The 23,976-nt window shown below is 37.4% G+C and overlaps 2 protein-coding genes across 7 annotated transcripts in view; both read right to left on the reverse strand.

Moving 5' to 3' along the window:
* Window positions 1-10,930, reverse strand: part of CFAP70 (cilia and flagella associated protein 70) — a 69,778-nt gene extending 58,848 nt beyond the window's left edge. For 3 of the 5 annotated variants that reach the window (XM_019746011.2, XM_019746009.2, XM_019746008.2), the window contains exons 1-3: window positions 10,816-10,930; window positions 8,717-8,819; window positions 7,369-7,555 (exon numbers count right to left, since the gene is read on the reverse strand). In XM_019746011.2, the coding sequence (XP_019601570.2) occupies window positions 7,369-7,555; window positions 8,717-8,779 (250 nt within the window). In that variant the 5' untranslated portion in view covers window positions 8,780-8,819; window positions 10,816-10,930. Of the gene's footprint in view, window positions 1-7,368; window positions 7,556-8,716; window positions 8,820-10,815 lie in introns of those variants that run through there. The other 2 variants (XM_019746012.2, XM_074339577.1) reach the window with 2 other exon arrangements.
* A 6,523-nt stretch (window positions 10,931-17,453) lies between these two features.
* The window catches only part of ANXA7 (annexin A7), a 33,962-nt gene continuing 27,439 nt past the window's right edge, over window positions 17,454-23,976 (reverse strand). For both annotated transcript variants that reach the window (XM_074339582.1, XM_074339580.1), the window contains 6 exons: window positions 23,626-23,739; window positions 23,221-23,391; window positions 20,973-21,143; window positions 20,820-20,895; window positions 19,637-19,749; window positions 17,454-17,890 (listed from right to left, as the gene is read on the reverse strand). In XM_074339582.1, coding sequence (XP_074195683.1) covers window positions 17,768-17,890; window positions 19,637-19,749; window positions 20,820-20,895; window positions 20,973-21,143; window positions 23,221-23,391; window positions 23,626-23,739 — 768 coding nt within the window. In that variant the 3' untranslated portion in view covers window positions 17,454-17,767. The remainder of the gene's footprint in view (window positions 17,891-19,636; window positions 19,750-20,819; window positions 20,896-20,972; window positions 21,144-23,220; window positions 23,392-23,625; window positions 23,740-23,976) is intronic.

The raw sequence follows: 23,976 nt of genomic DNA on the forward strand, positions 1-23,976 counted from the left end.
CCATTGCTAGTTGCAGGGGGCGCTGCCCACAATCCCTTGTGGGACTCAAGGAATTGAACTGGCAACCTTGTGGTTGAGAGCCCACTGGCCCATGTGGGAATCGAACCAGCAGCCTTCGGAGTTAGGAGCATGCAGTTCTAACTTCCTGAGCCACCGAGCCGGCCCCTTGTTCTGTTTTTTTTATGGAAGCCATCCTAATGGGTATGAGGTGGTATCTCACTACAGTGCAGGTTGGCATTTCCCTAACAATTAGTGAGTTGAGCATTTTATCAGCCATTTGTAGATCTTTGGAGAAATGTCTATTCAAGTACTTTGCCCATTTTTAAATCAGGTTGTTTGGTTTTGTTGCTGTTGTTGTTGCTGAGTTTTGGATTTCTCTACATATTCTGGATATTAATCCCTTATCAGATAAATTACTGGCAAATACGTTCTCCCATTCTGTGGGTTGCTTTTTTTACTCTGTGAATAGTGTCTTTTGATGCTCAATATTTTATTTTCAGTAAGTCTAATTTCTCGATTTTTTTTCTTTTGTTATCCTGTGCCTTTGGTATCATATCCAAGAAATGTTTGCCAAATCTAATATCATGAAAATTTGTGCTATATTTTCTTCTAAGAGACTTACTGTTTTAGGTTTCACATTTAGGTTTTTGATCCATTTTGAGTTAATTTTTAAAATATGCTGTTAAGTAAGGGTTCAACTTCAGTCTTCTGCATGTGGCTATCCAGTTTTTCTAGCACCATTTGCTGAAAAGACTGTCCTTTCCCTCATTGAATGGTTTTGGCACTCTTGTCAGAAAGGATGGCCATATACGAGAGTTTATTTCTGAGCTCTCTATTCTATTTTATTGTTCTGTATCTCTCGCTTTATGCCAATAGCCCACCATTTTGAATGATGTAGAATTGTAGTAAGTTTTGAAATCAGGAAGTGTAAGACCTCCAACTTTTACCAGATTGTTTTGGCTATTTGGGGGTCTCTTGAGATTCCATATGAATTTTAGGGTGCGTTTTTCAACAATTTCGGCAAAAAAATGTCATTGACATTTTAATAGGGATTGCATGGAATCTGTATATTTCTTTGGGTAATACTGACATTTTAACAATATTAAGTCTTCTGATCCATGAACATGGGATGTGTTTCCATTTATTTGTGTCTTCTTTAATTTCTTTCAGCAATGTTTCATAGTTTTCCTTGTATAAGTCTTTCAATACTAAATTTCTAAGTATTTTATTCCTTTTGATACTATTGTAAATGGAATTGATGCATTTTATTTTTCAGATTGTTCATTGTTACTATATATAAATGCAACTGATTTTTGTATACTGAATTTGTATCGTGCTACTTCAATGAATTCATTTATTCATACAGTTTTTTCTTGTGGAATCATTAAGGTTTTCTACATATAAAATCATATAATCTGCAAAAGAGATTATTTTGCTTCTGCCTTTCCAATTTGGATACCCTTTATTTCTTTATCTTGCCTATTGCTCTGGCTAGAACTTGTAGTATTATGTTGAAAAGAAGTAGTGAAAGCAAAAATCTGTGTCTTGTTCCTGATCTTAGAGGAAATGCTTTCAGTCTTTTCAATATAATGTTTGCTTTGGGTTTTTCATATGTTGAGGTAATTTCCTTTCATTCCTAGTTTTTTTAGTGTTTTTTGTTGTTGTTGTTTTCCATAAAGAGTGTTAAATTTTGTCAAATGCTTTTCTGCATCAAGTAAGATGGTCATGTGGGACTTTTTTCTTCATTCTGATGATCTGGTGTATTACCTTGATAGAGTCGTATGCTGAAGCATCTTTGCATTCCAAAAATAAATCCTAATTGGTCATAGTGTACAATGCTTTTAATATGCTGCTCAATTTGGTTTGCTAATTTATTTTCTTCGGATTTTTGCAATGATTTTCATAAGAGATACTGGTTTGTAGTTTTCTTGTAGTGTCCTGTTCAGCTCTGGTGTCAGGGTAATGCTGGCCTCATAGAGTGAGTTAGGATATATTCCCTCCTTTTTTGGAAGAGTTGGAGTAGTATTGGTATTAGTTCTTCTTTACGTGTTTGGTAGAATTCACAAGTGAAGTCATCATGTCCAGGACTTTTATTTATTGGGAGATTATTTATTACTGATTCAATCTCCTTATTAGTTATAGGTTTATTGAGATTTCCTTTTTTCATGACTTAGTCTGGTAGTCTTTGCGTTTCTAGGATTTTGTCCATTTCATCTAAGTTACCCAATTTGTTTATGGATAATTGTTCATAGTATTCTCTTACAATATTTTTAATTTCTATAGAATTGGTAGTGATTGTCCCACTTTATGACTTTAGTAATTTGAGTCATCTCCCTTAGTTTAATTAGCTAGAGGTTTGTCAATATTGTTGATCTTTTCAAAGAGCCAGCTTTTGGGTTTATTGATTTTCTCAATTGTTTTCCATTTTGTATTTTATTTATCTGTGCTCTAGTCATTATTATTTCCTTAATTCTTTGGGTTTAGTTTGTTTTTCTTTCTCTACTTCCCTAGGTTGAAAAGTTAGACTATTGATTTAAAATCTTTCTTCTCTCTTAATGTTAGCATTTTTAGCTATAATTTCCCTCTTAGACCACTTTCACTGCATCTCCCAAGTTCTGGCTTTTGTTCCTATTTTATAACTTCCCTCTTCTTTGATCCATTGATTATTTACAAGTGTGTTAATTGCCACAATTTTGTGAATTTTCCAGTTTTCCTTTGTTATTGATTTCTAACTTCATCCCATTGTATCTGTAGAAAACAATTTGTAAGATATCTTTTTAAATATATTGAGACTTAATGTGTAGCCTAATATATGGTCTATCCTGGAAATGTCCCATGTGCACTCGAGAAGAATGTGTATTCTATGGTTGTTGGGTAAAGTGTTCTGCATATGTTCATATTTTCAGTCTATTTCCTCTATATTACTCAGATTAGATAATTTCTGTTGTTTATATTCCAGTTCATTGATTCTTTCCTCCATTCTGCTGTGGAGCCCATTCACCGAGCTTTTCATAGTGGTTAATATATTTTTAGTTCTAAATTTTCTATTAGGTTCTTCTTTATATCTTCTATTTATTTCTGAGACTTTCTATTTCTATTCTGAATATTTCTGCTTTTTTTATTTGTTTCCAGCATGTTTTCAATTGCTTGTTGAAGCAGTTTTATCACGGCTTCTTTAAAATCTTTGTCTAATAAATCTAACATATCTGTCACCTTGGTGTTAACATACTAATTGTCTTTTTAAATTCAGTTTGAGATCTTCTGGTTCTTGGTATGATGAGTGATTTTTTTCAAGTGAAACTGGGCTTTTTGTACTGTTATGAAACACTGACCCTTACTTGAACCTTCTGTTTTACCTGGCTTTTTGGCATCACTCCAACAGTGCGCACCGCCTCATTGCCAGGTGAAGGTAGAAGTCTAGGATCCTTACTTAGCCTCCATTGCTACCTGAGGGGGACAGTTCCTCCTTACTGCTGAGAAAGAATGGAAGTTCTGGTTTCTTACTTGTTCTCCACTGATACCACAGTGAGTACAGACTCGTTACCATGAGGTGATAGTGAAAGACTTGACCCTATACTAGGCTTTGTCTGACACCACCCCACTGGGGAATAGACGGGCACGCTGTTACTGCCAGATTGGGGCAGAAGTATAGGCTCCCCATGTGGCTTCCACAAAAACCACCTGGTGAGGAAGGGGTCTCATTACCAGAGGGCATAAAAGTCCTGGCTCCCTCCCTAGTTGGTCTTCTCTGACTCCACCAAGTTAGGATGTTAGGGGCACCTAATTTCAGCTTTGTGAGAGTAGAAGTCTAGGTTCCCTCTTCAGCTTGGGTGTGGGTGGGGCTACAATTTCTTTTGGTGGTGTTTCGCTGGAATAGAACAGTTACTGTCTAAGTTTTCTGTCTTTCTAGGCCGCCCCTTTCCTGGTCTTTTGGTTAGAGAGAGCAGACTTTTTTGGGCTTTTTGGTTTGCACCCATTAGGGTTTCCAGGTTGCTGGCTTCTTCAGCATCAAGTCTGGAACATATGAGGCAAAAAACAAACAAACAAAAAACCCAAGGACCTCACTACTATGTTATTCCTCAGGTCTCAAGCTTCCTTCTCTCCACCTTTCAGTCTTTCATGCTTGTTTTATATATGATGTCCAAGGTTTGTAGGTATACTTACTGAGAGGAATAGGAAAAAGTATATCTACTCCATCTTCTTGGAGACAGAAGTTCTGTTTTAATCCTTCTTGATTTCTAATGACTGCATTTAAGGTTATACCATAGTCCCCCCCCTTATCCACAGTTTTGCTTTCCACGGTTTCAGTGACCTGAGGTCAACCATGGTCTGAAAACATTAAATGGAAAATTCCAGAGATGAACATTTCATAAGTTTTAAATTTCATGCCATTCTGAGTAGTGTGATGAAATCTCATGCCATCCTGCTCCATCCCACTCGGGATGTGAACCATCCCTTCGTCTGGTCCGGCATACCCACACTGTATATGCTACCTGCCTGTTAGGCACTTAGTAGCATCACCACAATCAGATTGACTGTCAAGATATCGCAGTGTTTGTGTTCAAGAAACCATTATGTCACATAACTTTATCACAGTATATTCTTAGAATTGTTCTATATTATTATTAGTTTTTGCTGTTAGTCTCTTACTGTGCCTAATTTATAAATTAAACTTTATCATAGGTATGTATGTACAGGAGAAAACATTGTACACATAGGGTTCAGTACCATCTGTGGTTTCAGGCATCCACTGGGGGTCTTGGAATGTACCCCCTGCAGATAAGGGCAGACTATTGTATCTCTTTATCTATATCTCACAAGTTTTGATATTTGGAGTTTACTGTTGATTGATTCTAAATGCTCTGCAGTTTTAATTATGATTTTTTCTTTGTCCCATGAAATATACGTGTGTCTTAAATTTTCCAAATGGATTCATTTTTTTTGCTATCTGTGTTATCGATTTCTAATTTTGTTGATTGCTATATTTTGAACAGAAAACTCTGTCTGTATGCTACTGATTCTTTGGTATATGCAGGACCTGCTTTATGGCCTAGTATGTTGTCAGTTTTTATTACATAAATTTTCTTTGTGTGTTTTAAGAAAATATATATTATTTAATGAATGGCATGAGAGCATGACTACTAATTCTTAGAGAAGACATTTTTTCCTCTACCCAGGGCCTAGACAGATATGATGGTGAATGGATTTTTTTTTTTCTAGTCCATTCCTTTTTTGCGTGAGTTGTGGCTTATGGTGAGAGGGGTGGTTTCAGTCTTACCTCCCATCTACGGCAGCCCCACGTCTCTGTCCCTGTAAGAGCATTAAAGCCCCCCACCCCAACACACACTAATGGCAGCTATTCATGAGCTCCAGCTTTCAGTTCTTGCTTTGCTTCTGCAACAAAGGGGTTGCCCTTTCTTTCTCATGAGTTTGTTGACACGTTTAAAAGAATGTTCTAGTTCTGCCTTTCCCATCAAACATGCTAGGAAAGAAGGCAATCAGGACACTCTTCTTATTTGGGGTGACCGAGAAACACACAGCAGAAAAGAAAGAAGTAAAATGGAGTGGTCAGAGACTGTGGGTCAGATGAATGCCTCCATGGGTGACCGATTCCCAGCTAGGCCTGAGCTAGGAATCACTCTTCTGGAACAGTGTTTCCCAGGAGTCAGCTGAGACTTCTGTTCCAAGGTGCAGCTCCCCTGGCAATTGTGAATTTACTGGTCTGGGGTGGGGCCTTGAAGACTATTTTCTCCCAGAGCTTCAGTGACTCTATGGAAAGAAAGATTTGGAAAGTATAGCTCTATAATACTGTATAGAATCCCAGGTCCCAGCTCTCTGGGTTTGGGATCTTGAAATCTATGCTTTTTGGCAAGCACCCCACGAGATGTGCCATTAAAAAAAATAATAACAAAAACAAAAAATAAAGAGTATGGGTAAAACAAAAAAAGCCTTAGACTAGTATATAGTGTAGGAACGAAGTATGTCAAAGATAATACTGTATAGTTAGAAACTGTAAAAGCATGGATATAGAAACCACCCATCCACTTATCCATTCATTCATTCAACAAACACTTTTTGAGCCCATTTATGTCCTAAATATTTCTAGGCAGCAGAAATTCTGAAATAAATACTGTAAGATATAGCCCATATTTCCAAACTGCCTCTTCTAGCAAGAGATGCAAATTAATAATTGCTATACAGTACGGTGAGTATACAGAACTACAGATAGGGTTGCCAAGTAAAATACAAGATGCAGATTTTAAGTCCGGTCCGGTGGCTCAGGCGGTTAGAGCTCCATGCTCCTAACTCCAAAGGCTGCCGGTTGGATTCCCACATGGGCCAGTGGGCTCTCAACCACAAGGTTGCCAGTTCAACTCCTCGAGTCCCGCAAGGGATGGTGGGCTCTGCCCCCCCTGCAACTAAGGTTGAACACGGCACCCTGAGCTGAGCTGACTCCTGGATGGCTCAGTTGGTAGGAGCGCGGGCTCTCAACCACAAAGTTGCCAGTTCAATTCCTCGACTCCCTCAAGGGATGGTGGGCTCCGCCCCCTGCAACTAAAATTGAACACGGCACCTGGAGCTGAGCTGCCTGCTGAGCTCCCAGATGGCTCAGTTGGTTGGAGTGCATTCTCTCAACCACAAGGTTGCCGGTTGGACCTCCCGCAAGGGATGGTGGGCTGTGCCCCTGCAACTAGCAAGGGCAACTGGACCTGGAGCTGAGCTGCACCCTCCACAACTGAGATTGAAAGGACAACAACTTGACTTGGAAAAAAGGCCTGGAAGTACACACTGTTCCCCAATAAAGTCCTGTTCCCCTTCCCCAATAAAATCTTTAAAAAAGAAAAAAAATATGGGTAAAAGACTTGGACATTTCTCCAAAGAAAATATACAAATTGCCAAAAAGCACATGAATGTTCCCCAATAAAGTCCTGTTCCCCTTCCCCAATAAAATCTTTTTTTTAAAAAAAAGATTGTTTTTAAAAAAAAAAAATGCAGATTTTAAAATTTGAATTTCAGATAAACAATGAATAATTTATTAGTATAAGTATATCTCAATTTTGTTAGTTTGTTTTTTGCTAAATCTGGCAACCCCTACAGGAATACAAAGGAAAACCTCCCAACTCAGCTTACGAGATAAAGGCTGCAAAGTTCAATCATATGTCAAAAGGCCTTTGATACAAACTGGTTAAAATTAGTAGGCCATGGCAACGGCTGCCAGAGCAGGGAAGACTCAAAGTAGACTATGTTATTTCTTAAGGTTAAGAAAGTAAGGTGTGTCCATCTGTCCTAACAACAGCTACAAAATACCTCAAAATCTCTTCATAACACACTCATATAATTAACATTTTTAGAACCACAAGGACTTACAGAACACAGGTTTGTGAGCGAGGTCATCTAAAGTGATTCCTCCCTCAGGATTTAACTCAAAACTGCTGGTGAAGTTGTATTTTGCAGTTCCTTCTGGAGAAACAGTAATCTTTGCAGAGTCTCCCAGAACCACCTGATTGAATTCTGCACGAATAAAGGTAACTGGAGAATCTCCTTTAAAACATTTCTGTTGACAGAAACATACTAGTTTACAATTATACTCAATGGAGAATTTTCCTACGCATCTGGCAACTCATGTTGACTTGCACTAAATAGCATTTTTCATGTTTTCCACACATACAAAAGGGGTCGGTAGAAAGTCTTTAAACAAATCTAGTTGCAGCTAAATGAAACATTGTATTTATTTTTAACCTAATGATTTGGATTTACTTAAAAATATTACTTGGTATCTTTTTAAAATTTTAAGCAGAAAGAGATTTAATGCAAAGAACTAGATGCTCAAGCAACACTGTATTTAAATGCCATTATGTTGGAGTTTTTAAAAATAAAATGTATTGTGTTTATAAAATCATATTGTGGAACAGTTGGAAAGTGAGAAAAGCACATATGAAAACAAATTACCTGTAATTTCTCTCTAATATGCAAGTACTATTAACATTTTAGAATATATTTCCAGTGTTTTTTTGTGAATACGGAGTATGCCAAAAAAATGTATACACATTTTTAAAAAGGAAAAAACTGTATTACAATTATAATAGTCAATTATGTACCGATAATAAAAGATGAATACAAGTCATGTGTGCACATTTTTTCCGGCACCCCTGGTATATATGTATATACTTATATATACTTTTTTAATGTATACCTTTCAAAGCAGAGATCATTTATTACGTCCTGCTTTGGAATGAGCTTTTTGACTTATATCGAACGTTTTTCCATTTCATTGTTCTTGTAATTTTTAATAGTTACATCTTATTATAGTTTTATTATTTAAATTCATCCAATAAAATTAATCACAAAAGGAAGTCTGGAAGAATTCAGATCCTTTTCAGGAAAAAGAAAGTGCTGTCTAGGAAAACGAAAATCACCTCTTGGTTTACCTGTTAAATTTAGTCTTTCAATTGCCAGGTATACGCATACAGTAACATGAGTAGCTGATTCTAGACTATCAATGAGGAGCACTGAGAAGGAAGAGCCATTGCTATGTAAAGCCAGCAGATTTGGTGGTACAGGATGATGCGACAGCCCATTCCTCCTGCTGGTGCTCCCAACACATCATGCCCCCACCCACAGGTAGATGTTTGACAGGGAGACCTGAGCTCAGCAAACATATTTTCAAGAAGTATGAATAAACTAGGGATTTCTCAGCTTTCCAAAATAACTTTACCAAGTCATATCCATCTGTCACAGTGATCTGCACAGGTTTGCCTGTTGGTGAGGCCTGCTCCATATTGGCACTTGGGCAAAGTCCGTCTGGTCTTCTTTGGTCTCTATAAACATAATGAATGAGCCTGTCCACTCATGTACCATAGCTGCACAAGGACTCACATTACATCATAACCAATACCAGCGGAGAACTGGGGAAATGCAATAGTCCAGCTCTGTTATGTGCCCTGTCCAAACTCTGCTGCTAGACAGGCAGGGTTTTAGGGAGCTGGTCACGAGGATGATACCACTCGTAGTGCTAAAAAGATCATTACACATGTAACTAACCCAGTAAGCACAAATTATCACGAGACAAAGAGGATAGAAATGTCATTCCCCAAAATCCCATTCCCCACATCCTTCATAGTGTTCTTTGGTAGCTTTGTTTGTTTGTTTTTATTTTTTGTGTGTATGCAAAGCTCCACTCAAGGATTATTTAATCTCCCAGTTAAGAAACAGACACAAAGAATAGTTTAGTCCACTGGAAAAAAGTCCTGACATATGTCTTATTTAGTCAAAGATATTTTCTAACTATTTTACAACACTAAGGACACAATTTCAAAAATAAATTGGATAGGGGTGGCCGGTTATCTCAGTTTGTTAGAGCGTGGTGCTGATAACACCAAGGTTTGATCCCCGCTGGGGCCACTGTGAGCTGCACCCTGCTTTAAAAAAAAAAATGCGGTTATAAAAATAAATAAATTGGATATGTTTTTAAAAAGGATCATGTTTTCTGACTCAATTCAAAGTAGAACTTAATGCAATTCAAACATTTACTTAGGACATACTATGCTAAATGTGTCTAGGAGTGGTGGTATAAAAAAGGAGGTATCTTGCTGCCCCCAGATTGTATAATTATATCGCCTCTTCCCAAATACCCCCTCATTTTCCCAGTCACCTGAAAGTCTCAGATCACTTGGTCAACACCAGATCTCTAGACTCATTCAGGCCCAAGTGGCCCTGACAACTTTTTTATCAAGTTTACATTTGAAATGACTTTTTGCAGTAGTTTCCTTCCTTCCTTTCCAATAGTACCACGTGAATTAGACCTTCACTAGCTTGACCCTAGACAAATGCCTAACTTCTCTGAGACTCAGTTTCACCTTCTGTAAAATGGACAAGAAAACTTCTGACCTGTTTCACATTTGTTGTGAATATCCACTGATAAAAACTGCAACTTTAAGCAAACATCATCAGTCTAGAGGGTCTACAGGAGGCGCTAGGGTTTATGAAAGTTCTATGTAATCACGCGAATTCTTCTGTGTTTATAATAAAACTCTATGATTCTAAATTCTCCTTCCCTTAATATCCTTTTCCCTTCTATAAATACTCCTCCATCTTGGCTTGCAGGCCAGTGTGCAAGTGACTTGCCACGTCTGCATGCACTGGTTTGTAACCCTTCCCCCCACCCCTGACCCCCACCCCCAAATAAATCCTTTCTGGTGACAAAACACCATTATTTTTCAGTCAACACCACTAAAATAGCAAAACTGCATAACCAATGAAGCAAAGCACAAATGGTATTATTAATATGTACTGCTTTTCGTGAATGCTCAATAACCCCCTTAAAGACAAGTAATTTGTCATTCACATTTACAGCCTCTGAGGGCCTGGCACCACGCCTTGTCTGCAAGAGGCATATTTGTTGAAGAACCAAATGCAAGAAATCTGGCTAACTACAAGGTATGGTCAGGGCAGTCAGGCGGGGGATCCTGCTGCCCCCAACAAGGCACACACTTCTTATCATCTGCTCAGCAGCTATAGGGTAAGAGTCAAATCAGAAATAGTTTAGATGAAGGAGACGATGGGGTGAGGCGTGGTCTGGGCTCAGTCTGTGCTTACAGCGGGGGCTGTCTGGCTTTGACTGGGAGGCCTGGGTGGGCGGGAGCGACGGCACCTAGCGGGGTGGTGGCGTTTAGTTGTGTAGGGAGTGCAGCCGTGGCGTCTGCGCGGTTCAGCCAGGCCGTACCTTAGGGAGCAGAGATTGAGGTAACGGGGTGTGGCTGCAGGGCCGGGTAGGGGGCCGGGAAGATAGGGTTTTCTGAGAGACAGCTGTCTTACCTGCGACAGCCGCAGAGATGTTTTCGCAACTATAGCAACCAATTACCTCTCGCGAGAACTTAGTTTCTGCAATCACCACAAGTTTATCCCAAGACTCGCGATAACGTTTTGGGCGAAGACTAGGAGCGGCCCGCAAGGTGAGCGTCTGCGCCTGCGCTCTGGGAACGGTGCGTGGGCGCGGCAGCTTTCCTACCTGAGGTTACTCCTGTTTCCGCGGGTGGCACAAGTTTTGGTTAAGTGCCAAGTTTTCCACCTTTACGTTTTGCTTTATCGACCCTTTTCTTTAAATGTCCTTCCATAAATAAGAGGAGAAAAACCAAAAAGAAATTCATATAAAGATAAAATAAAGCCTTTATTAAACGGGTTTGAAAACAGATCGATTAAATCTTTCTCCATGAAAAATTCAGATAAGAGTATTTTAAAAGTGAGCCTGATTCACACACTGTTGGTGAGATGGCAAAACAATGCTGCTTCCGGTGCCCAATATTTATATAATAAACAGACTTGTAGTAAATGATGTTAATGAAAAATGTGAATACATTTGAAATTCAGCATTAGAGTTGGAATAGCAAAATACAATTGCAAAAACCTGGAAACAAACCAAGTGCCCATCAATGGAAAAGTGGGTGAAGAAATCTGATAGATATTCACAAAATAGCATATTTCAAAATAGTCAAAATGAATGAACTACAGCTACTCAGAACATGGAGGAACCTTAGCAGTATGCCTACTCAACAATGTTGTATATTAAAAGCCAGCCTGAATGGGCTCCCACTGGCCAAATAGGAGACAACTAGAGCATCAAAATAAAGTGATAATAATGAATGACACGCCGTTGAATAAAATAGGAATACACAAGTTCACGGAAACTAAATGCAATATGTATTCCTGTATAGCATTTTGGAGCAGAAAGGAAAGGAGACATTGCTGAGACAGGGAAATTTGAATGGGCTTTGTGGACTAGGTGGTAGTACTGTACCAACATTTATTTCTTGATGTGTAAGGATGCTGGCTGTTATGTAGGCGAGTCACCCTGTTTGGGGGGAAATATGCACTGGAGTGATTAAGAGTGATGGGGCATCATGTCTGCAGTTTGCTCTTTCAAACCTCAAAAGGTCCTGGAAAAGACTAATAACAAGAGTGATATACACTACACATGCACACACATACAGTTGAGTAATGAAGCAATAAAATGTTTACTACTCAAAAATCTTGGTGAAGAGGACTTGGGAGTTCTTTGCTCTGTTTTGGCAACTTTTCTATATAGTCGAAATTATTTTAAAACAGAATTTTAAACTATATGCACATACGTACATACTGTTCTCCATGAAAACTCCATTCTTAAGATAGTTACTAGAGCCAAATTTTAAAAATGAATTTTATTTCTGCTAATAAACATATTGTGGATGAAAAAGGGGCCACATACTAAACCTGACAAGCTCAGGGGTGGACTGCATGGTGGGCCTGACAAACTCAGAGACAGAAAGTAAGGATGGTCTGAACATAAAAATTCCTAACTAAAAGCGAGTCATGGTGGGTAGTCATGTCCTAGGCCTGTAGCTTCCTTAATAAAAGTTTGGCTTTACCTTAAGTGAGACTGTCAATTGTCTTTTTGCATCTAAGACAACATACCTTTCAAATGTCTGAGTAATCTTTTCCAGACCCCGGGGCACAACCGCAGCTCCAGAACAGAGAGACCACAGAACCCCTCATTGTTATCTTGTTCCCCACACACCATCTGTACATACTGTAAATGTTAATAACTGTCCTCTACCCACCCATGTACAAAAAATGTCTCTCCCTTTTACTTTTTATCCAATCCCAGATTTCCCCGCTTTGCTTTCTCCCACCCCCTTAATCTACAACCAATGGATTTCATGTAACCCTCCTTACATCTCTTCCTTTTATCTTAATGTATAAAATAAGCCGCTAAACTTCCATTCTCTGGAGCATTTTTTCAATCCGTTGAGATTTTGGTTCCTGGCCATTGTCGTCAGTTTGGCTCAAATAAACTCATAAAAATTCTCTATAGGTTTGGACATTTCTTACCTCACCAATATTAATATTATAAAAATTAAGAAAAAAGATTTAAAACAAAATTGCAATGTTATAAGTAATAAAATGTTCTCAAAATAAAACTATGGAACTATTCAGGACAGCATTTCTCTCTGGATTTTTTTTCCAAAGTGAGGGCTGTGAGTGAATTTGCACCGAGATAGCCATCTTACCTTGAGTACAATATACTTTTTCTACATAATAAACTAGGATTAGGACCAAGTCTTTGCTAGGAACAGTTCTCATGATCTTGGTCTATTTCACATTTTGTTTCAAGGCCTCGGCAAACAAGGGTAAGTAACAGGTGTCACTTTTTTCAACATAATTAATCCTCATTAAACTGTAGGATACCTGAAAGCAAAACCGTGTTCAAGTTCTTTTATTCTCCTAGAGTGCTTAGTAGTAACCACTCTGAATTTCCTATAGTCCTTATGAGGACATGCATTCAAATATTTTTTGACTGATTTAAAACATCAACTTGCATATGGAAAACATAGAAAAGGCCCTCTTGTGTGCTATAGAAAACACAATGGTACTGAGAATCGGAATTAAATCATCTACATATACAAACCAATTGTGGGGGAAAGAAACTATAAAATCTAATAAAATTTAAATTTCTTAGTTTGGGTTTCCAAGACCTCTGCTAAATGACATACTATCTCAACAAACTTCTTTTTCATTACTCCAAGACTTATTTCTAATTAGCTAATCTGTTATTTCCAAAGCCAGTTTATTTCTGACAACATCAAATAATACAAATGTATTGTTCATCCTCAAATTGATCTACAGATTCAAAGCATTCACCATCAACATCCCAGATGGCTCTTTTGCAGAAATTGGTAAGCTGATTCTAAAATTAATATAGAAATGCAAAGGACCCAAAATAGCCAACACAATCTTGAAAAAGAACAGTTGAAGGACTCACATTAACCAGTTTCTAACTTATTACAAAGCAACTATTATCAAGTGATAAAGTATACTAATCAAGAAGGCATAAGGATAGATATATAGAAAAATGGAGTAGAATTGAGAGTTCAGAAATAAATATACTTACTCGTATGGTCGATTTTTGACAAGCGTGCCAAGACAATTCAATGTGGAAATTTTCAACAAATAATGCTGGGACAACTGGATATACAAATGCAAAAGAAAGAAGTGGAACACCTACCTACCTCACACCATATATAAAAATTAAAATGTCAAAGACCTAAATGTGAGAGCCAAAACTATATAAAAGGTTTAGAAGAAAACACAGGGGTAAATCGTCATGAGCTTGCATTGGGCAATGGTTTCTTAGACATGACCCCAAAAGCACAAACAACCAAAAAAAAAGAGAGGGAAATTGGATTTCATCAAAATTAAGAGTTTTGTGCATCAAAGGATACCATCAAGAAAGTTAAGACAACTCACAGAATGGGAGAAAATATTTGTAAATCTGTATTGTGTGCGTGTATATAATTTATTGTATATTATGTTGTTTTTTTAAGATTAAAAAAACTTTCTGGCTGGGAGAGACAACCCTCTCTGAGTAGCCAATTCTTAGAGATAGCAAAGGCCCAGCCAGGAGCCCACCTTTGATATGCAAACTAACAATCCAGAACCATACCTCCTGTATTTGGCCCTGCACCCCAGGAGGCAAGATTTCTCTGACTTATTTCTCTGACAGGTACCAGGCAATTATTATAACAATCACTCCAAATTATTCAAACTAGCCAATCCTAAACTGCTTCTGTACCCTGCCTTGCCTTTCCCTCAGAAACCCCAATAAAGGCCATGGCCTAAACACTCCCCCCAGCCTCCTGTCTTCTAGCTCTTGACCACATGGCCCTGTGTGTGCAGTGCCTCCTCTCTCTAGGACATTTGAGTATAACGAATTTTTTCCTGAGCCTCTATTGTCTCCTTTTGTGGCCACACCTGACTGTAAACGAAAATTAATTTTAGACCGTAGTAAGAATAAAAAGCATTTATTTGAGCAAAAGGAGCTGCAGCCTGGAGACACAGATTCAAGTAGCAACGTAAATTGTGTTCCACCAAGACAAAGGGGAGGCCGCCTTTTATAGCAAAAGGTCCCACCCAGGATTTTATGTAAATGAGGTATCCAAATTGTGCAGTTTTGATTGGATGGGGCAGGTCTCATCCCTTGGTTAAAAAAAACAAAACCAAGGTTTCCCTGCAGTCTGACTCACACGGTGTAAACAGGCAGGTCATAGGGCGGGAAGCCGAGAGTTCAGTATGAGGTTCTTTCAGGTATACAGAGTACAGGAGGGGTCCCTATCAGTAAATGGCTGGACTCTTAGTATTCATAGAATTTAGGCCCTCTGTTGACCATGCGGAGTCTATCTCAGCAAACAAATTTCTTCTCAGGGTTCACATCACATCAAATGAATCTTCTTGGGGTCCACATGACTGGTCATATCATTAAAAAAATACAAAACAAAATCCTATCTAATAAGGGTGTACTATCTAGAATACATAAAGAACCCTCACAACTCAACAATAAAGACAAATAACCCAATTTAAAAATGGGCAAAGTATTTGAATAGACATTTTTCCAAAAAACAGATACGCAAATTGTCAATCGGCACAAGAACATAAGCTCATTAGTCATTAGGAAAATGCAAGTCAAAACCACAGTGAGATGCCCCTTCACATCCACTAGGATGGCTATAATTAAACAGATACGATAGTGTTGGTGAGGATGAGGAGGAATTAGAAACCTCACCCACTGGTGGGAGGATTGCAAAATGGTGTCACTGCTTTGGAAAACAGTCTGGCAGATCCTCAAAAAGCTCAACATCAAGATATTATATGATCCTGCAATTCCTAGCGCCATAACAAAGAGAATTGAAAATGTGCCCACACAAACATTTTTCCATGAATGTTTATAGCAACATTATTCATAATAGACAAAAGGTGAAAACAACCCAAATGCCCATCAATTGATGAGTCGATAAATGAAATGTATATCCATACAACGGCTTATTCAGCCATAAAAACGAATGAAGCATTGATTCATGCTACAACAGATGAAACTTAAAAACAGTATGCTAATTGAAAGAAGCCAGATAGAAAGGGCTGCATGTTATATTTCATTCTAATGAAAAGCCCAAAATAGTCAAATCCATAGACACAGAAAGTAGATTAGTGACTGCCAGGGCCTGGGCAGAAGGAGGGGGAATGAGGAATAACTGCTAATGGGTATAAGGTTTCTTTTTGGGTGATGAAATGTTCAAAAGTTTATTGTGCTGATAGCTGTACAAATTCATAATTATGCTAAAAGCCACCACTGAATTGTATACTTTAAAAGGGTAAATGGTATATGAATTATATCTCAAGTTTTTAAAAGGTTAAAAATATAGTGCTCATATCTTTTCTTTAATACCCTACCCTCCTTTCTCATCTTTACCAAATCCCATCACTGTTATATACTTTTTCAAAAACTAGATCAAAACTGAACGTTTTCAATGAAACTTTTTAAAGTAATTACATCTATCTTAGCCCATTATCCTTCTACCCATGCTTTTGCCTTGTATTACAATTGTACAGAAGTCTATCTAAGAGTAAAGTTGTGTCTGACACCACCTGTATGCTCCTTGGTACTTACACAAATGTGCATTGAATTATACTTGATATTTACTATTCTTCCCCAGTTTTTAGCACATTCACCAAATCTATATTAAATATTTGCTTTATATGTAACTTTACTAACAATCATCACCCCAATAAACTTTAATTCAAAAGAAAATTACATATATATATATATATATATATATATATATATGCATGCTTTGTGCCAGGGAGCTCAGCACAAAGAACTAATAGGGTTCTTATCCTCAACAGAATTTATAATCTAATATTTACAATTTCTTTGCTTAGAACCCCCACTAGATTATAAATTTCCTTCCTTTGTATTTTCCCTACCTATTATAATGCTCAACATAATCAATAAGTGTTTGCTCAGTACTGGGGATAAACCTGTATTTTTTTTAAAGACTTTTATTAAAATACAGCTAACATACAATATTATATTAGTTTCAGGTGTACACCATAGTTATTCAAGAAACCTGTGTTTTTAAATCACCATGCTGTACCACTGAGCTCCTGAACTACTTCTCCAAAGAGCTAGCATTCATTCTGCCAGGGAGATGCTTTAAGCCTCATCTGCTCATTAATTGAGCACTTCTTATGTGTCCAATTTCACTTTCTGGAGTCACGAATAAATTGCACCTAATTTTAAAATCTTTCATAAATCAAGGGCCAATAAAGAGCTTTAGGGGGTGTTAGTACACATAAAAGTAGACTATGTATGTTAGAAACATAAACATCTAATCCCTTTTTTCAAAGTTGCTATAGGCAATACTAATCTATTTTCTATGTGGGAAGATTAGTGTTTATGAATACAGAATACCAATTTATGTGACATAAGATGTAAATTATTCTTCTAGGTTAAAAGAGCTGAATTTTTTTTTTAAGTAATATAGCTTTGATATACCACCAACTACAACCGTCCAATGGACCTAGTAGGACTTTCGAAGGCAGAGTTTTCAGTAACCATTTTTAAAATTCAATATTATTACACAGAATTAGAGATTGTTGTGATTTTTATTCAATTTGGTATCCTGATTAGGATAAGAGCAGTGAGAAAATTATGCTTTACAAACATTGCATTATTACTACACCATTATGATATGGCTTTACATTGATTGTATATAGAGGGAAAAAATAACATTGGAATTAAGGCAATAACCACATGTGCAAACCAAGCACAATACCCTGACACAGTCCCTAGTAAAAAGCTCTTTTGGTTAGGTGATGGTTGATATTGCTGCATGCAGGTCAGTCACTGCTTTGAAGGATAAGCTTTGAATAGCTTTGTTCATTTAAAAAAAAATCTCTCCTACTGGCCCACGATGGCCAGAAGAAGCCTTCGGTAATCTCCACTCGTGTCACTTGCAATCATTGTGCTCAGGGTCTTCTGATACATCTGATTGAACATCTGTTTTATTTGTACAAGATCGATCTGCATACAAGACATATTTTTGATGTTAGAAAAAAACTGTCAAAAGGAAACTGGTACTTATTAGAATTATTCTTTGATGGTGAAAAGATCCTAAATTACAATCAAAGCAGAGAGGGGTAAAACATCAAGTGACTGACTTTTATAGGTAGCATTCATACTAGTGTTGGCATCACACAATGAAGGTCTGCTTCACTGTTCTGTAAAAATATTGGATAAGAGAGGTGCTAGTTTCATCTATTATTCCAAAAATATTAGTCATTTAAAAACCATTTGATAAGATGGCTATTATCAAAAACACAGAAAATAAGTGTTGGCAAGGATGTGGAGAACTTGGAACCCTTGTGTATTGCTGGTAGGAATGTACAATGGTGCAGCCACTGTGGAAAATGGTATAGTGATTCCTCAAAACAAGAAAAGAAAATTACCATACAATACAGCAATTCCACTTCTCGATATACACACAAAAGTGAAAGCAGGGACGCAAACATTGTACACCCATGCTCAAAGCAGCCTTGTTCACAATAGCCAAAAGATGGAAGCAACCGAAGTGTTCATTGATGGATAAATAGATAAACGAAAAGTGGTGTATACATGCAATGGAAAGTTATTCTGTCTTAAAAATGAAGGAAATTATAACACAAGGTACAACATGGATGAATCTTAAAGACGTTATGCTAAGTGAAAACCAGTCACAAAAGGGTAAATACTGTGTGATTCCACTATATGAGGTACGCAGAACAGTGAAATACAGAGGGACAGAAAGTAGAATGGTGTTTGCCAAGGGTTGGGGAGAAAGAATGGTGAATTCTTGTTTAATGACTATGGATTTTTCAGCTTTGCAAGGTGAAAAGGTTCTGGTGGTTATGGTTGTACAACAATGTGAATGTACTGAATGCAACTGAACTATACTCTTAAAAATGGTTAAAATGGTAAGGTTTTATGCTATGTATATTTCATTGCAATTTGAAAAAAAGATCCTGCTTAGAAAATTTAGGTCTAAGAACAAGTATACTTACTAACAATTGTCGCCCCAATGAAAAAAACAAAACAAAACCCCACAAATACACGAAAAGGCTTTTTTTAAACACCATATTCTGGTTGTCTTTTAAGAAATAATTTACCTTCTTTAGTATAATTTAGTAATATGTTTTCTTTCAATTAAAAAATCCAATAAATATAAAAAAATCAAAAAGGAAACATTTGAGGCTATATTTAGGCAGAGATAAAGATGAATTTGTTAAAAAAACTGTTCTATGATTAACAAGGTATACTAAATTTCAAAAATTTTTATATCCAATAGGATTAATCTACATAGGTCATTCATACAATTTTTTACATAAACACAATGAAAACCAGAAGATAAACATCTCCCAACTGGCCATAAACTAGTCTTCTCCACAGACCTTCTCAAACAGGAAACTCTTTGGCACTGGGCTTCCCTGAAGTACAGTACAGTGGTCTGCGTCACTGCGGCAAGCCTATCTCAGGCATGAGGGAAGGGAACACGGTGCCTTATACAAACTACCAGCAGTGACAAAGACAGTTCTTTCTTAACAGCATTCCCTAGGGACTGAGAAACTTTTAAGAAATCAACATTCAGGGAGCATATGAGATCTTGCTCCTCAGCATAGGTCATCAGTGTAGCTCAAATAAACTCTTATAAAACTTAAAAAAAAGAAAAAGAAAAAAAGAAAAAAGAAATCAACATTCAAAATCAAGTAAAATCAGACAGAGAGAAAGCCTCACCTCACTGCGAGTGACCACAATCCTGACCAGGGTGGAGTCATCTGTGCCGGCACCTTTCATAGAATAGTAGAGCCTCTCAGCAAAGAAGGCAGGGCGGTTCAGGGCACACTGCACTGCAAGTCAGAGACGTCTCAGTTATGGAGTCATGACTTGACAAATGTCCATGTTCCTGCTTCATTTGCCATTTCTAACCTGCCTCTGATCATCTGTAATCATCTCAGAAATCTGAGGTGTGTTGAAAATACTCTCCCCCTGGATTTTTCTCAGCCTCCATATTTCTTTCTAGACGCATGAAACAGGCTATTTTCAATTCTAGAAGATTCCATCTGGCTCCCAAAAAACATATTCTCTCCATAGATGACGTAGCTTAGATGCTTTACATTTTTCCCCTTACAATGAGAAGAGCTGTAGCAACTGTGCCCTAGTAATATCTTACTTAAAAGGAATAATGAATAAAATCTGAATTCTAGAAGTTAAATATATCATTTGGCTGAGAGAAGGATATGAGATAACACTCCAATATAAAAAAGAAAACACATATTTGAGCAAAGATTTGAGAATGATAAGAAATCTGACACGTTTTCTCTTAGGAAAATTAACTTAGCAAAGTCTCTTCCTGCAGATGATAGAGATATACCAACTGTACATTATTAATTTAGCTACCATTACTATAGCACTTACTATTTGTAAGACATTCAGTTGCTAATACCAATGTGGTACTAATATTCTCTTTAGTCCTATATTCTCCATGAGAATGAAATTTTCATTTCGTTAGACATGAAATTGGGTTTTTAATTTCAAAAGGGAAATGGGTATCATTGGGCTGAATATTTGAAAACTGTTTTTGGGGGCTCGAAGTGACACTTTGTGTGGTGGCACTCATAGTTGCTTAGTGCTTTCCCATTCACCTTAATGGAAATGCCACAATCTATCATATATTCTTGCATAGTCCTCATGAAAGGCATATACAATAAGAATCAAATAATTCCCTAACAACTCTTATTGATCACGCCACCAACCATTCATAGGAAATTGCATGAAAAACCATAGGATTAGCTCAGCCTCTGCCTAAGCAGATTCCAGGGAGGCCATATTAACTATCATTACTTAATGGGAACAACTATTCAAAGCCTTACACATTTATAAACAAAACAAAACAAAACAAAATAGAAAAGTAGCTTACAAATGGCCTTCAAACCACTTTCAACATTTCCGGAGAACTCACGGCTGATACTGCTTAACAAATCTCGATTAGCCATCTGCAAACAAAAAGTATAAGAGTTAAAATATTTTCACACCTTGAAACAGAAGTTAGATCTTCAAAAAGAGCTCGTACCCTGGAATAAGCCTCCATGGTAGCTTTCAGCTGAGGAAAGCTTCTTATGGCAAGAATCATGTTAAAGCAAGATTCATCGGTCCCCAGTCTCCCCTCGCCAGCTTGATAGAGGCGCTGAGCATCTTCCTGAGCCATCTGGTGGTTAACATTCTGGTTCTCGTCACGATTTCCCTGCAGAAAAGGAAGGCAGGAATTGGAAGTGATACATGTTCTATCCAAAATGTTCTGTCCCATCTAGTCGCTTTTGGATTTAAGGGACAATTTATTAAAGATTAATAAATAAAGTTTGTCATGCATATCTTTTATTTCCAACGACACTACACTAGTGTAACTAGTATTTTATTACACCACCTACTTTGGATTTTATATGATCATAGTTTAATGAGGTTATGTTAAAATGGGAGCTTTTCAGGGCATTGAGAGCTACATTAAACCAGGAAAGGTTTCGTTTCCATAAAAAATTATATGCACATATACATGATTTATATACCCCTCCCCCACAAAAACAAAAATAGCTCTACTAGGAGATATACGCATAAACTACCACTCAGATGAAGAAATCATAACCCTCCTTAGCTGGGATCTAAGATCAATATGCATTATACTCAATTCCACTTTGTATTCATTCATGCAACTAAAAGGGAGACGGTATGGAGCACTTGCTTTGTGCCAGGCTGTATTAGTCAGGGTTCTCCAGAGAAACAGAACCAATAGGATGTGCTAGGTGGTAGAGACACAGGAAAGACAAGGTCTCTCCCTCAAGGAAGTTAAGTCAAGGGAGGGGGCATGTAATATGGAGGCTTCACGAACTTCCTTTTCTTCACCCAAGTGTAATCTTAATATGTATATAAGTATTTATGATGAATGCATAAATAAAAATTATGCAGGAGCTTTTTAGAAGAAGCTATATATAATTCAAGTTCTGCAGGACTATACCAATTGTATACCAAACTCTCTCCTGGCATAGGAGGGAAGTTGAGGAAGGGAGGAAGCTCTGAGCCTGAACAAGAGTAAAGTTTAGATGGGCAGCTGGTTTCTCTAAAAAACAGAAACACAAATCCAAACAAAGGAAAGGCTGTCCTGTAGAATCCCAGTGTCTGTCTAAGGAACAAAATGGGCAGGTATTCCTTGAAGGTGGGAAACTGTCTTCTGAAAAGTCCTGGGCACAAAGAATATGTAGAGACATATTCTAAACGGACGACTAAATACAGCACAGGAAAAGGTGCTCAGGAAAAACTTCCCATGTTATTGCCGTTAGATTCAAACACATAATACAGTCCCACTTTCCTAGGAAGCCATTGTTCTGCTCACTCCCTGGACGAGGTCCCTTTACTTTCTAAAATGGCTGGGCCTTGAACCCTGCATAAGGAGACACTCAGCAACAAATGTCAAGTCTCAACAACCATCTTTTAGTGTTAAATTTCTATTCCTGTTGATTTTCTACTTGTTCTTTTTAAATGCTAACCTACTCCCCCACTGTTACTCCGTTGTAGGCAAATTCAACTTCCTCCCACTCATTTGCTTCCTTTTCTCATTTCCACATCTACTCACTATACTGTATTATCTCTTCTGCAACTACCCTCCTTCGCTCTGAAGAGCCTCTCCCCACTTTGAGATCCCTCAAGACTGTCCAACTTGTATACTAGCAGAATAGCCAATAACTCCTGATACTGAATCAGTGTGCTAGCCTTTTGCATCTGTTTCAAATATACCCTCAACATCTCATTCTAAGTGGGTCTATAATATAATTCCAAATACCCTATTTGGAGAATTTTCTGTCACCTCTCCAGCACATTTGGGGAATCAGAATAAGGAAGTTGCTAATCACAATATTTCTGGGAATCCTGAAACATTTTTCTGTATTTCTAGCTCTCCGCACACAGTACTCATTTCCTATAGCACTTCCGCGGCTGTCCTGCATATTTTCAGTTAATGGTCCAGCTTAACTGGCAGTGCAATGCTAAGTATAAAAGTACAAATTAATCCTCATCCTAAGACACAGGTTGATTTCTGATTCCATACAACCTTAAAGCGGTTAATTTATGACTCCTTACAAAAGTCAGATCTGCTGAAATAAGTCTCAACAGTGACTACAAAGAAATTTATACACTGGGTTCTGTGTTGTCCTTCTTAAAGATGGCAAGATTCCAAGGGAGCTAAATATTAAAAGGAATAAAGAATACTCCCTGGTAATAGGCAATAAAGAATGTTCCCTCCACCAGGACACAAACATTCATGCTATACTCACCTGGCACATGGATACAAGTAAACGTTCAAAATGGCCGGATGTATCTGACCTAATGTCCTTTTCAAGGTCTCGTCCAAATTCTGATTGATAACACCTGACAATTTCTTGGATTTCCTGATTAGTTCTTGTGCATAAAATTTCAATCAATACACGTTCCTGAGTTCCGACTCCCTATGTGAAATGAAGAAAGACAAAAGAAAGTACAAAAGAAAGACAAACTGAAAGTGATTAAATTTTACTGTTATATCAAATATTTCTTTGGCTTCCATACCTCAAAAGCTCTGTATATTCAGATAATATGAAATAATGTATTGATTTAGCTGTCACTGTAAATTCGGAACTGCCATAATTTGTGGGAGGTTTTGAAATAGGATAAAATATCCAAAGTAAATGACATATATTTACCTGCATTGCATTCCGTAAACTCCAGGCATCGTAATATGTAGTTGGCATGAACAGGGCAAGGATCAATTCTTCCATATTTCCACTTAACTCTGATTTGAGATCTTTGATTAAATCCTGTTTAATTATAAGTACAAACTAAATATATGTGCCCTTCAAATTTTGTTGCTTAAATTTTTAAAGGAAAATACGGAACAATGTAATTGAACTGCCTTGTGAAAACCTAAATTTCAAATCTAAATATTATATGATAACAAATAAATATGTACATTTAAAGTTTGTCACACTCAAGCAGATATATTTTATTCATTCTATCAATAAACACAATAATAATTTCTTACTGTAGTTCCACCA

The sequence above is a fragment of the Rhinolophus sinicus genome, linkage group LG07 (assembly GCF_036562045.2).
Source record: "Rhinolophus sinicus isolate RSC01 linkage group LG07, ASM3656204v1, whole genome shotgun sequence".
Lineage (NCBI taxonomy): Eukaryota > Metazoa > Chordata > Mammalia > Chiroptera > Rhinolophidae > Rhinolophus > Rhinolophus sinicus.